At 42.2% G+C, this 14108-nt stretch overlaps 1 protein-coding gene across 2 annotated transcripts; it reads right to left on the bottom strand.

Annotated features, from left to right (window-relative positions):
- Positions 1 to 725: 725 nt before the first annotated feature.
- Positions 726 to 4832, bottom strand: LOC147886448 (uncharacterized). Of its 2 annotated transcripts, none has more exons than XM_087395361.1 (2): positions 4476 to 4832; positions 726 to 4056 (listed from the first exon to the last, which is right to left on the bottom strand). In XM_087395361.1, exon 2 carries the CDS (start codon positions 3719 to 3721, stop codon positions 1025 to 1027), a length of 2697 nt encoding a protein of 898 aa, XP_087251487.1. In that variant the 5' UTR covers positions 3722 to 4056; positions 4476 to 4832; the 3' UTR covers positions 726 to 1024. The 2 variants fall into 2 exon arrangements, with proteins under 2 accessions (XP_087251487.1, XP_087251488.1); XM_087395362.1 differs by lacking the exon at positions 4476 to 4832 and adding an exon at positions 4221 to 4454.
- Between the last annotated feature and the right edge of the window lie 9276 nt (positions 4833 to 14108).

Genomic DNA, 14108 nt, shown 5'->3' with positions numbered 1-14108 from the left:
CTTTTGTAAACATGAATTTAACATTAAAGGGTAAGACAAACAAGATACAAAAAGAAAATAGAGGATGATGATGTCACAAATTTACTTCTTGCGAACTTTGGACTGCAAGAGTCCAATCTTGAGTGTCTTTGCCTAAGCTTTAGTGTGGGTAGGAGGGCGAGGATGCCATGCTAGATGAAAAGGAGGGGAGCATGGAGTAGGACGCAATTTGTTTGCCAAAATCAAAGAAAAGAAATAATAAATAAAGTCATCATGATGTTGCATAGGTCAAGTTATCCATTTAGGAAATCACCATTGAATGGGGCCATATTGAGAATTATAAAGAGAGTTATATAGATGGTTAGATTGACACTTAGGGTATTTAAAAATACTTTAAAAGTACATCTTAATAAGAATGAAAATTTATGCTAGGGGTGTCAATGCATGAAAGATCCATTGATCCTCCTCCGTGCAAAGTTTCATCTCAATCAAACCTGGTTAAGCCATCTAAAAAATTACACTGTAAAACTTTTGTCGCTTCCTTAAAAAAGGTGGACAAATGCATGTCATCTAATGCAATGACAAAGGAATGGCCTCATCATCAAGCTAGCATACGCACAGTCAGAAGGAAAGCTCAGTATGTTGTGCCATTTTGAGAATCACATCTGTAAGGCAAAAAAATCACTTAACTCTGTAGGCTTGCTCATTACCTTACTAAAAAGGAGCTGAAATATGAGTAACTCAAATTCTTCACTATAAATTGAGAATGAATTAATTATTTACAATGGCTCATACTTACATGCAGAATATCTACAACGATGACCCGTAGAGTGGAGCTGTACACAAAGATACTCACATGCAAGGCAAGCAAACATTTGCCTTGTAAAATGCCACTGGCAAGCTCTTGAATGAGCCCTGTGAACCCAGAGAACCTGGCTGCAACATGTATATCCTTCCCACAGATTATAAGAGAGCTTTGAGTCTGAAGCAAATTTTTATCTCCACGTCCATCCTTTCCAAGACAATTTGTCACAGATTAATGTTCCTATTGAGTATCCTTAGCAGCCTCCCTTGCAACGAGAAGAGCCATAAGGCCTCCCCCATGAACCCTTTCCTCAGGAACAGACAAGGAGAATGTGTTGGAGACACCAACTGATGCAGAATCTGGGTAAGCATCCTGAAGGTGTTGCACTACTTGAGTTGAGAAAAACGAAGCAGGCTCTGGTGGTGAGGCTCTGCTATCAAAGCTCTCATATGGATTAGTAAAGAGAGCGCGACTGGCAGCAGTATTATCAGTCATGTTGCCAGCAGGCACAATTCTGTTATGAAGAGACTGTTGAGGGAAGGAGAACCAACATGGTGAAGGTCCAACATGTGCAAAAGGAACACGTTTGTCACTTCCATTGAAAGGTATGTCCTGTGAAGCCACATCCAGAGCAACATCTCTTCTGGATGCTATGTTGGCTTTGGATCCTCTCAAACAAGGAGACTCACTTTCCACATGGTAATGTCCGCCACTCCAAGATCCCTCAAGGCTGGCCCTCGCAAACTGAGCCTCCGCACTATGTGAGGGCTGCTCGTCATAATCATCACCTGGAGCAAAATGAGAAGATTCCTCACTCAAATCAGATTGGGACTGCGGATATTGATCATTGTAGAGAGACATTGGTACTGGCTCGTGCAACAGGTCAGGTGTTGCGCCCTTGGAATATGATGAACCTGGCATGCCATCCCAGGATACTCCAAGCTGCTGCAAAAGGGCACTGTGTGCAGCACAAAGGCCCGTTTTTCCTCTTGCAAACCTGTCACAGGGTCCCTTGAGATGATCCATTGCTTTGTCAGCTAGGAGACCTCCACTGTATATAGATCCTTCTTGGCACCAGGAGCATCTCTTTCCTCCCCCATGAGCTTTGCAAAAATCTGTACTACCCTGTGCACTCCTACTGCAATTCTCAAATTTGCAGCGCTTACCACCCCCATGTCTTACACAGTAATCAGTCCTTCCTCTAGCACTTTTTGAGCAACCTGGTACCGCACATCGCTTCCCACCTCCATGAGCTACACAGAATAAAGTACCCCCATGAACACTCTTGGTACAGGTGCCACCTCCAAACATGCATCTCTTGCCGCCACCATGGGCCTTGCACAAAGGTGTACTTCCTTCCGCACCTTTGGTGCATCCTTCGAACACACATCTTCTTCCTCCACCATGAGCTTTGCAAAACATCGTGCTTCCTTGAGCACCCTTTCCACAACCAGGGTACTGACAGCGCCGACCGCCCCCATGTGAAATGCAGAGACCTGTGAAACCCTCGGCACTCTTGGTACAACCCTCTTTTTGACACCTCTTGCCCCCACCGTGTCTAATACACAAACCCGACCTGCCTCTAGCAGCTTTATTACAACCTTCATGATTGCATCTGCGGCCCCCACCATGGCCAATGCAGTAGTCTGTCTTCCCTTCAGCACTTTTAATGCACCCTAGACTTTGACACCTACGGCCCCCTCCGTGAGCCTTGCAATACATTGTACGACCCTCAGCCCCCTTGTTGCAATTGGGCCTCTGACAGCGCCTACCTCCACCATGCGCGATACACAGCCCAGATGCACCCCTTGCACCCTTGCCACAGCCTCTAAACTTGCATGTCTTCGAGGCCCGATCCAAAGTACCAGCCAAAGCTCCCTTACTAGAAGCAGGAGCAGTCATCTTTGAGGTCTCGCTGGAAAAACCAGTCTCGCAAGCAGAGGCAGATACAGTAGGGGTTCTGCTCATGAAAGGATCGGGTTCTGCGGTGTCTTCTGGCACCCGAATTGAAGGTTTCAAATTACTAGTTTGAGTCACCCTAGCATGACCATAATGTAACAGGGAAGCGATGTAGCCTCCAGACTTTATCCACCTACCAGAGGTAGATCCTTCGTCCACCAAAGGGGTGTGCTTAGTAGCCATCACATCTAACCTGCTATCCTCTGCATCCCCACCACTATTACCAGCTAAGGGCATACCTGACAAGCAATCAGAGTCTGCTGATAAAGAGTTGCCAGACAATCCTAGTTCTAGATCCATTCCACAAGTGTTTTCACCTGAATCAGAAGCCAAAGCACTGGAACCTTTCATTCTGTCAACACCATCCTTCAAACCACGAGATGAAGCTTGCAAACTCTTGAGTTGGACAGTTGTATTTCTAGGTACGTCAAGCCTGGCATAACGATACCCTTTAGATTCAGAATCCAAGGAAGCCCCTGCTAAAGAGGTCATGCCCGAAGCCATTCCTTTTGAAGAGAAGCGACCCTGTGTCAATTCACACCCACCTGGTCGGGTAAGACACAAGCCTAGGTCCGTGGTTAAACAATCCTGCTGTCCACCTTCCAAGCGCAACGTGCCTAGCAAAGTGCCACTTCCTGCACTGTTTCCACCACCATAATGGTCAGATCTGCAACCCAAGCCTAAGACCAACCCCGGATTGTCTTCAGGGGGAGCGTCTGAACAAGCTCCATGATGATGATCGCTTCTGTTTCCCTTGCCGTCCTTGGAAAATTCAAAGAAGCTTAACTGATTCTGCACGATCATACCAGAATTGTAGGTGCCATTACCCGCCATCCAACCCCACGATTGTGATTTCATGTTTAACGCCCTATCCCTGGTTAACTCATCCGCACTATTGCCTTGACAAACTCCCCCAATTGAAAGAGAAATGAAGCTAGAGTCGTGAGGGAAACCCCCATACTGCGAGTTTGACTCCATATCTGACGGATGAATACAATCTAAACACCGTTGGAGTCTTCAATATCTGTGAGCAAAAAGAGGACTAACCCCCCATTTTTCGAAGATAGCCGTCACCAGGCATATCTGACCACGTTTCGTGGATAGAATCCCTTAACTAAGCCTGCAAGGAACCACGTCTTAAAATTCAACGTTGCGAAACATGCCTCGCCACCGTCCATTCCAAAAGCCAGGATAATGGCAGCACGTAAAATAGCCCAACACAACGGTGCGCTGGAATGCCAATGTGCCAGCAGGCATGCATAATCTCACGTACAAGCCTCCTGCTTTTGACCGAGGCTGCCCGGTAAAAATTCCTGTCAAAAACAAGAGCAACAACGTGAGAACAGAAAGGATCCCGTAATTTAGAGAGATCTGTGATCACAAAAAGGCAAACAAAATCCCGCCTTTAAGAACCGCAGAACTCAAAATCATCAATAGCGAGTGATGCACAAGTCTGGGAAGATTACAAGAGCAAAACAAGAGGCATGGGTTTAGCTTTTGAACAGGGATCGGGCGGAAGACCTAAAAGGACACAGAAAGAAGCAGAGTAAGGAGGAATGAGACAGAGGTCGAGATTGGCAAGAGGAGCGATGCCCGAAAAGGCAGCAAATTGCTGTGATGCGGAGCATGCAGGAATGCGGCATGCAGTTTTAAAACGAAGAGCAACTTGAAGAAACAAGAGCAAAGCAGAGAATCAGGTGGGAGCAAGAGCGAAATGGCACAAAAGCGTAACTGCTCACTCTTTGCGAGCGCGCGCGCTCTGTCTCTCTCCCTCTCCAAATCAAAGTCGCGCCATCGCTCATCTTCGAAGTCGATGTGGATGGCGTCTTCGCTTCCTGACAAACATCAAATGGACTCGAAATCCTCTGAAAGTTCCTCTTCCTCCTCCTGAAAAGGGGAAGAAAGGATGCCTGGCACCGAATCAAGCAAAAGCGCTCTCACAAGGCCAAAAATCTCTCCTGTGATGCTGCTGCTGCGCCTCCGTCTCCTCCTTTTACACCTCCTGCTGCTCCGTCTTCTCCTCCTGCTGCTGCTCGTTCTCCTCCTCGTCCTCCTGGTTTTGCTTCGTGGTGCTCAGAAGATGATGGTGGTGTTGTGTTTGTGTTGGGTTTCGTATTCGCCCAGGATACCCTCTTTTCTTTTTCTTTTTGGCCGGCCACACATCCCCTTCCGCTTTACAAGTTTGGCTTGCTCTCAAGGACAATAACGATTGCCTCCTGCTCAACCCAATCCCCCTCCTCTCCAGCACTTATTGGAGAACCCGGCCTTCGAATCACACTCACTCCGACAGGGTCCTACCGCCTTCCTGTCACATTCCAATCTCAGAGTGTTTAGCGCATGCTCACACCACCTCACCACAGGTGGTTTTGTAAACCAGGAATTCAGTCTCGGTTCACTCATGGCGGTTTTGGAGGACTTTAGCCCCTACTCTTGGTTAGCTCTTGAATAGGTCCTCGCACAAGTACAGCTTGATTGTAAACCTATAAACCTGAGCTCCCTCGTGAACACGCTCTTACTGACTGAACCATCACTCACACCCATCCATGCCCAACCACGGCCATAAGCTCGCATGGCAACAACCACATGGCACGACACAATCGGACGTGCAAAAAAAGGGTCGCCCAAAGAGCGTGGGCAAGCAATCTCCCTCACCCACAAATCTAGCAAACTACTAACCGGAAGATTCAAACTTCTATCAACCAATCCAAAGTCTTATTGCCTCGGCTTGACCTATAATAATAAATGGAGCTTTCTTTATTTGGTATTATCTGTCGAGTGTGTAACGGCACACCACCCACGGAGCTTGTCACTACTAGGCAATGTATAACCACCCTAAAATAAAGCACCATGGGCACCGCCCACGAATCATGGTCAGGCCCAACCACATCTAGCCCACAACCCAAATGCATGCCAAGCACCTCGAGGGATTTGGGGCATTTTCGAGTATACACTTTATGATACAAGTCGGGGCCTTAGATGTGGCACCTAGGCCTAGGCCTTTTAGACAAAGCCTTTTTGTTTTCAATTTCCCTTTTGTCTCTATGGCGAAAAGAATCTCTCTCTCTCTCTCATGTACACACATAGACACACATTACCCCTAGACAATCCTTCATCAAATCCTTTGGATTTTTAATTCTTTTTGTCCCTATTGCAAAGTGATACTCCATGCTTATTTGAAAGCACACAGCTTTTCAATATGCAAAGATGTCTTGGTCTAGTTTCAACAAGGATTAAGAATTCAGATCAAGCTCAAATGGATAATCGCAACGGTAAGGTCCTTGTTTGCCAAACCTCCTGGGGAATGATGACTTTGAGCACTGACCTCACAAAAGACACATCACACTCATATAAGGGACACATAATCCTAGGGGGATTGTTGTCTTAGCTCCCATGCCCTTTACAAAGTTGGTAACTGTGCATAGGGGCCAAAGATCTTGATCCTCTATGTTAAGGTTTTTGTCACAACTTTGTTGCAAGGAAGAACATGAGAGCCTACACATTTAAACCAATAAAGATTGAAGGGTGATAAAAGATTTATTAGCTTAGAGGGATTGCAATGATTATCTCTAGTTTTGGTACCTTGTAGCTTTGATTAACCAGTACTTAGGAGATGGGTTTTCCTCCTCCTCCTTTGGACTAAATCATCACACATTTTTGCAAAATGGGTTATCCTTCTCCTTTACTTATAGCTCTTCTTCTTTACCCAATATCATGTAAACATACTATACCCTCCACAAAGCTATTGGTAATGTGAATTCTTGTGATTTAAGTTTGGGTCAATTACATTACGGGTATTCTGCCTCACTCTTTGCCTATGATTCTACAATCTTTAAATCTCACAATGCCTATTCTTGTTTGGCTATACTAGACTACTTTAAAAAGTATATGCTCCCAAGGTTTCCCCTTTCAGTACTGACATGCATACCTCATGATGTTCAAAGTCAAGTCATTGGCATACCACTCATCTAGGGTTATAATAGTACATATAAAAAGAGCCTATGGTTTCATAGGCGTACCATCTAGGAAGGGTGTACAATAGTTTGATACGAGCCTACATATATATTCACATAAAAGTAACATAAAAGACACCTCAAAAGGATCCTATAGGGGCTCTATGAGAGCCTATATTCACATAAATGACACCTCAAAAGAATCCCATAGGGGCTCTATGAGAGCCTATAAGTCAATAGGGTAACCACTTATCAAGGGTCCTATAATGGTTCCACAAAGGGCCTATAGGGTAACCACTTGTCAAGGGTCCTATAATGGTTCCACAAAGGGCCTATAGGATGGCCTCAATTTAGGACGAGGATGAACGATGCCATCAAGCATCCAAGAGAGGTTGATTGCCCTCTCAGGGGGGTCCTACACATACAAATTAGGTATGTGGGTAGTGGTAAAATGTGTGAGTAAAACAAAAAAGCTGAGGAAATAGAGAAAAGGAAAGGAAAACAATATAAATGCCAAGTGAAAGGATGCTTCTTCTCCAGTGCCCCTCTTCTCTTCCCATAGCTTTACAAGCCCTCTTGTTTCTTTATCGCAACTTCTCCCTCCCCCTCCCACCCCTTTATCATACTCCCAAAAAAAAAAAGAGGGCCCAACACAGTAACTCACTTTCCATAGCCTCCACTGTTCTCCAAATTTCCAACCCTTAAAAGACATTGCACACCTTTACCTCACTTAACCTGCCGACCTCCTCATTTTGTTCCCACCACTATCTTTTTTGCTTTGTGTCCAATGTTCACTTTTCCTTTCCACATCAAACCCTTCGAATATCATCAGCTTTATCTATTGCCTATTGTACCTCATGTTCCCCAAGCGCAATCCCTCCCTCTCTTAAACATGTGAATTTTAAATGTGACAATTTAATAAAATTTCAACTATTCCTATATTTAACAACCTAGTCCAAGTCTCTTATATACATACATAGTGTCATTGACAACTTTTCATCTATTTATCAATTTAGCCAATGCATTTGCACCATGCACCCCTCCCCTCCTCAATATATACATGCACATAATGACTCTTGTGATAAAATCACGTTTCTAATTGATTATCCTCGGCAAGTGGCATCATCACCTTTATCTTTGTATACTAGATGTACTCATTGCTTAAGATTTTCATATCATGAAAAGATTTGAACTAAGAAAATTTTTCAATGCACATGTATATTGCGCGCTATAGGAAACCATCACTCCTTCCCCATCCCTTTGCCTATCATCTTTGCTCTTGCAACATTTCTTATTCCACAATTGAGTAAACCATGAAAAGTGTGTCTCATAATGCTATGACCTTTAACGAAAAAAGATCTTGTCACTACCAACCAAGTTTGTACCTTTTTCTGGAGTGACCTAATTGCAATGTCATGCACACAGGTAAGCAGACCTTGTAGCACTTATTCATATTATTACAAATCTAATCTAGCATTATTTATGTATGAGGGGGGGCATTCTTTATGTCCAAGATTATGTGTATGTATATGAGAAGCACATTATTGCCATTTTTAGTTAATATATGCAAAAAGCCTATGGGAAAATTAATTCATAGGTGGACCAAATAGCAATATCTTGGACAAGATGGTAACAAGAACAACAAGCATGCTAATAATCTTTGTATCACATAAACTACAATTGTATATATTCTTCCAAAAACTACACATATCTTTGTATCACATAAACTACAGTTGCATATATTCTTCCCAAAAAAAGTATGATTAGGTGGTCACAAAAAGCAAGTGCTATTTCTTAGTGATAAATACTAAAACACCCAACCATGCTTTTAACCCTCTAATTTATACTATTTTGTACTTATGAAGGAGTGAAGAATCATATCCTTGTTATTTGGTTCAAATTATAATTCCCAAGTAGATACTAGTGGCACAATTACTAAGATTGAGGTATAGAGTTAGTTAGAAGATGCATGTAGATTATAGAAAGCATTGATGTTTAAAGTAGAGAGCAAAAAAGTCTCAAAGGTTTGGAAAGTGAGTAACTCACTAAGAATTTGGGTATACACAAGAAATTGCACGTGGATTATGCAAAGTATCAATAACTAAAGTGGATCTATTTACATGTAGAATAGCAAAATGGTTTTAAGAGCTTAAAAAGTGGATATTTTTATTCCATTGCCAATTGTCATTAATGCACTCTAAGGCACGTTGGACTTATCTTTTGATTTTTAAGTATACAACATTTTTGTTTATAAGAGAGGGAAAATAATTTCACCTAATGAAGTTATAGTTTTAAAAGACATAGTGGGGTCCTCCAAAGTTGAGATATCCATGGATTCTTTAAATGGTATCTTAGATCTAAGTGCATATAATAAGTGAAATGTCCTTATCTTTTTGCTTTGGCATGTGTAAAGTCTCCATCTTCTTTATATATCTATTATTCTTCTAAAGTTATAGATATTCTTATTTCCCATCTTAGGTATGCGGGTTGTTTGCAACCTTGTATTTTCTTTTAAGAAACCACAAGTGGCAACACGTGACAAGGATGGCTCCAAATTTTCTTTAGGTTCAAGCTAGAAATGTATCGCATCAAAAACAATTCTAGCCGTAGGAACATTCATACCAACATTCAAAGGAAAGTTACAAATAAATATTTTCTTTATTTCAGCTTTATTGACTTATTGGAAAAAGAATGACACGAACTCACAAAAGAACAAAGTCTTTTCAAACACTAAAGTTGTTTGAAGACTCTCTCTCTCTCTCTCTCTCTCTCTCTCTCTCTCTCTCTCTCTCTCTCTCTCTCTCTCTCTCTCTCTCTCTCTCTCTCTCTCTCACACACACACACACACACACACACATGCGCGCACATGCATGCATGCATGCATGCACACAAATACACACATCCACACACATATACACACATATGCACACATGCACGTGTGCACACACATGCACGAATGCACATATGCACACATGCATGCATATACATATACATGTGCTTATGTGCATGCATGTACAAACGTGCAAGAACATGCTCATGTGTGTGGGCCCCGTGTGGGCACACAAGTGTGAAAATCAAGCTTTAGTATTGTTGAATTCACATGTGCATGATAGAATATATTCAATTATGCTAGAATAAATTTAGTGATTGCACACATGATATGGCTTTATACCATAGTCAATGAATCTCAGTGGGTCCCATATATAGAAACACATGTTTTGAGACGCAAACACATGGTCCAAAAAGAATGGATCATATGACAAATAATGAGTTCCAAAATATGGTAGGGTAGAGAGACATACATTAACCACTCCCATCTACATCTACTATGTAGATTTTTTTCCCATTCATCCCATCTTGATCACTCACTCCAAAGGATTATGGATTGAGGATTAGAAAAGATTATCATTTTAATATTGGGAGGTGGATGAAGACCTTACAACTTTTCATGGACACATGTATGTCATGCAAATTGAATAGTATAAGGTCAAGCTTATCCTAATGCAATTACACAAACAAATATTAGAACTTAATGAGGTCATCAAATTATATTGACTCTAGGTGCTTGCATTGGTTATCAATTCGCTTCTCTTCATTATTGCTTGTAAAAGTAGACTTGGAGATGATGATCCAAGAATTTATGGACACATGAGAAAATAAAATAGGTCATTCTTGGGATCAAAATTTGCCTATGATGATGAATAAAACTATGTGTACTATTTAAGCTACAAGTGGACAAAAGTTTGGCTGCACCAAGTAGAGGAGCTGGTTGAACAAGTCACAAACTCTCATCTTCTGTTCTCAAAATGACATGCACAACCTTATCCATTATGGTATCAACAATGAAGGGAATCAAAAATGAATAAAGCAATGTTTGAGCTTCTAATAATGAATGCAAGCCCTTAGCTTGTCATTCTTCTAAGGGACTACTACTCAAAAGATCCAATCACTTCTCTCTATTGCATAGATGAAACCCACTTGGGGTAGTAGATTGAGTTCCTACTTCACACATATTGCATACTTGGGGTTTATTTTAGAAGTCAAGATTCACTTTGTATCTCTGCTACCATAATGGTTTGGCATCTACTACTAACAAAATTTGGCATTAGCAAATCTCTAGTGCAAAAACATCTAACTGTCCCCAATTAGTTCTCAAACTCAATGGATGAACTCAAGACTCAATGTTTGGCTCACCTTCATAACGGGGGGTATCTCCTGCGAAAACATCTAACTGTCCCCAAATAGTTCTCAAACTCTGTGGATGAACTCAAGACTCAATGTTTGGCTCACCTTCATAACGAGGGGTATCTCTTATCTCCTTGGTACCCAAGCTAAGTTCCTATGTTGAATCAAGCATTGCATCATTTGAGTTGCCCAATCAAAAAAATTATGTGCATGAGTGCTCCCACACAATCCACCCTCCTCAATATTTTATAAAGTTGGCTACAATATATTCCATTGCTTTGGTATATTCTCGATCTTTTGGGCATCCTTGAGCTCAGTCACTATTTGGAACAAGTTTATCTTGCCAACAGGGATAATGTTCATCTCCATGAGTTGACTCTAATGCCTCGGGGAAATTGTTTGTCCACTTCCAATAATGGGTCAATCCAATTTTGATACTCAATGAGGGTTGGTGGATACTTGGACATTCTTTCCCTCGGTATGGATGGTCATTACCTTTGGAACATCATTCAATATATCACCGAGATGGCTCACGTCAAATAGGAGTTATGTGATTGCCTACTTGGACATTCTTTCCCTCGGTATGGATGGTCATTACCTTTGTACCCAAATAATGACGTACTTTTGCGCTCTTTGACCAAGGTCTTCCTAACAAGAGGGGATACCCATTTTCTTCCATGGCTATGATGACCAAGTTGAACTCGTAATATGTTACTCTAGTATTGATGCACATGCCTTGCAACATCCTTCTCAAAAAGATAGGTTGTTGATCTTCCATTCATACCCAAAAACATGATGGCTACAATTCTTTTAGTTGACTTCTTTTATCTAATGGTATCCTAACCCTAATACTATGTTATTTATGTGTGTGTGTGTGTTTATATTTATACACACACTCGCGCTTTCAAGAGGGGCATAAAGCACCTGAAGGACACATACCCACCCTAGCAATGAGCGGAACCAATACAAAACAGACGTACACTTATAACAGTAGACCAAGGATGGGACCCCACTGGGTTGGTGCACATTGGAAAAGATTACCATAGAGTGGATGGATTGCACTAGGAGATATACTTAAATTGATATATGTTGTTGAAATATGAATACATTACACACGAAAGGACTTTGGATATCAAAGAGAATACAAGATGGAAAGAAAAGAAAAGATTGGAATATGAAGGACAAGGGTAGTGAAGGGAGTCACGTCCTTGGCCTCGAGCCGTGCACCATTAATCTCATCAAAGACAACGAGCCCCAAAAGAAATTGTTAGAGGATAAGAAGTATTATATACATACATACATATATATATATATATAAAATCATGGGGATGAAGGCACATGCTATGTCCATGGAAACCTTATAGGCCTCAAGCCCTTGATATACAATGATTATTACTATGTGTAAAGAAATATGCACGCATATGGAAACGTATATAATGGCAAGAAAAGCAAGGATAAACACTTAGGCCAATACCTTGGCAAATGGCATAATAGATGATTAGTGGACATAAGATAGAGATAAATAGAATTAGAGGGCACGTGGTGGCCCCCACCCTTATGAATTAAGGATCCATGATTTGAGCCCCTCAAAGGGCATCCATGGTCCACGGGACGGAAAGAGAGGGAGGCGGGCATTAATGAATGATTTCCTGCCCGAAAGGCTAATTCAGACACAAGGGCATCCAACGCCTCAACCCTCCCTTTGAGATCATGCAAAAAATCCCCCCACATTGAAGGCGCACTTTACCAAGGAGCTTTGGAACACGACATACGAGACACAAGATCCTTCGCGCCCTGCCTATAGACTAGTCAGTTTTGATGAACTGCCTTTTGATCTTGGACCTCTGGGAAGCACAAATCCATTGCTAGGGATTAGCTCTACATAGTGGCCTATGTTGGTTTTCCTTGGATGCAGAGTTGCATCGCTCAACTGCTTGGTGGTGGCTCCTAGTTCCACCCATGCATGAGTGCTCGGACCTGACTCACGTTGTTCTAGTAACTCAAGGCCAATATTTTGGATCATGTTTACTTGGACCATGTCCTCATTTTGGATCATGTTTACTCGGACCATGTCCTCATTGGATGTGGTCTTACAAAGGAGGTTGATGAAGAGTTGGGGTTGTAGTAGGACCAGGGACCTTTGATGCATTGGGCAAGGCTAGTCTCCCAAGGAATTTAGTCACCTAAGAGTTGGTGCTAATGGCTAGGGGTTGAGTGAGCTGATGTCAATGGGCTCTCACTCTCATTCTGGGTGCAAGATCCAATTGTTAGAGCATTGTTCTATGATAGAGTCAGCTTCTAGGTCCTTGATGCCTAGCTCCTTGAATTTTAACCTATATCTCTTGAGCTGGGAGTGATGGGATTCTTACAAATATCTAATAAATGGTGCCCCATAGTTGTGGCCTCTTTCATTGTTGCAGATCCCATCAACTTCTCAATTAAATGAAGTAGCCTTGTGTAATACATAGGCAATGTTGGAAGGGTGAATGATTGGATCTTTTGTTTATGAGTGCTCGGTGCACAACTTTGAATGTGGTTCTTTGGGTGCTAAGATTTATATTACTTATCAAAATTGTGGCATGCCTTGTGATAAATGGAGGCCTTAGTAAATAAATCACCTCAGGGCTGTACCTGGTCGAGGGGTTGATCTGCATGTGGATGGGACAAACTAGACCTAATGGCTTGAAGGGAGACCTGTAAGTAATTAAAGGAAACAAAATTTTCCAAGCATAGGGTAGAGTACGCCATGGGAGTCGTGTGCTAATATGACTTCTTGAGCCAAGGAGAGTGGCTCTGCAAAATTGAGTCAGTCCAGGGAGGGTCCTATGCTAGTATGGATTCTTGAGCCAAAGAGAGTGGCTTTGCAAAAGGGAGTCGCTCTAAGCACATCTATATTGCTACCTCAATGAGGCACAAGGAGTCGCTCTATTTACCCATTTCATCTAAGCACGTCTATATTGCTACCTCAATGAGGCAGGAGATCGTCTATTTACTCATTTCATCTATTTACCACCGGGGAGGGTCCTAGGCTAGTATGAATTCTTGAGCCAAAGAGAGTGGCTTTGCAAAAGGGAGTCACTCTGAGCATGTCTATTTACCCATTTCATCTATTTACCATTGGGGAGTGTACTATGCTAGTATGAATCCTTGAGCCAAAGAGAGTGGATTTGTAAAAGGGAGTGGCTTTGAGCACATCTATACCACTACCTCAATTAGGCACAAGGAGATCA

The sequence above is a fragment of the Dipteris shenzhenensis genome, chromosome 24, assembly GCF_047967505.1.
Source record: "Dipteris shenzhenensis isolate YYH24624 ecotype China chromosome 24, Dip_SZ_1.0, whole genome shotgun sequence".
Classification (NCBI taxonomy): Eukaryota; Viridiplantae; Streptophyta; class Polypodiopsida; order Gleicheniales; family Dipteridaceae; genus Dipteris; species Dipteris shenzhenensis.
Note: the sequence above shows the minus strand (reverse complement) of the source record. Positions and strands in the feature narration are given on the sequence as shown.

Coding starts and splice junctions, on each gene's coding strand:
- LOC147886448 (XM_087395361.1), bottom strand. CDS start 3,721: ATGGAGTCAAACTCGCAGTATGGGGGTTTCCCTCACGACTCTAGCTTC.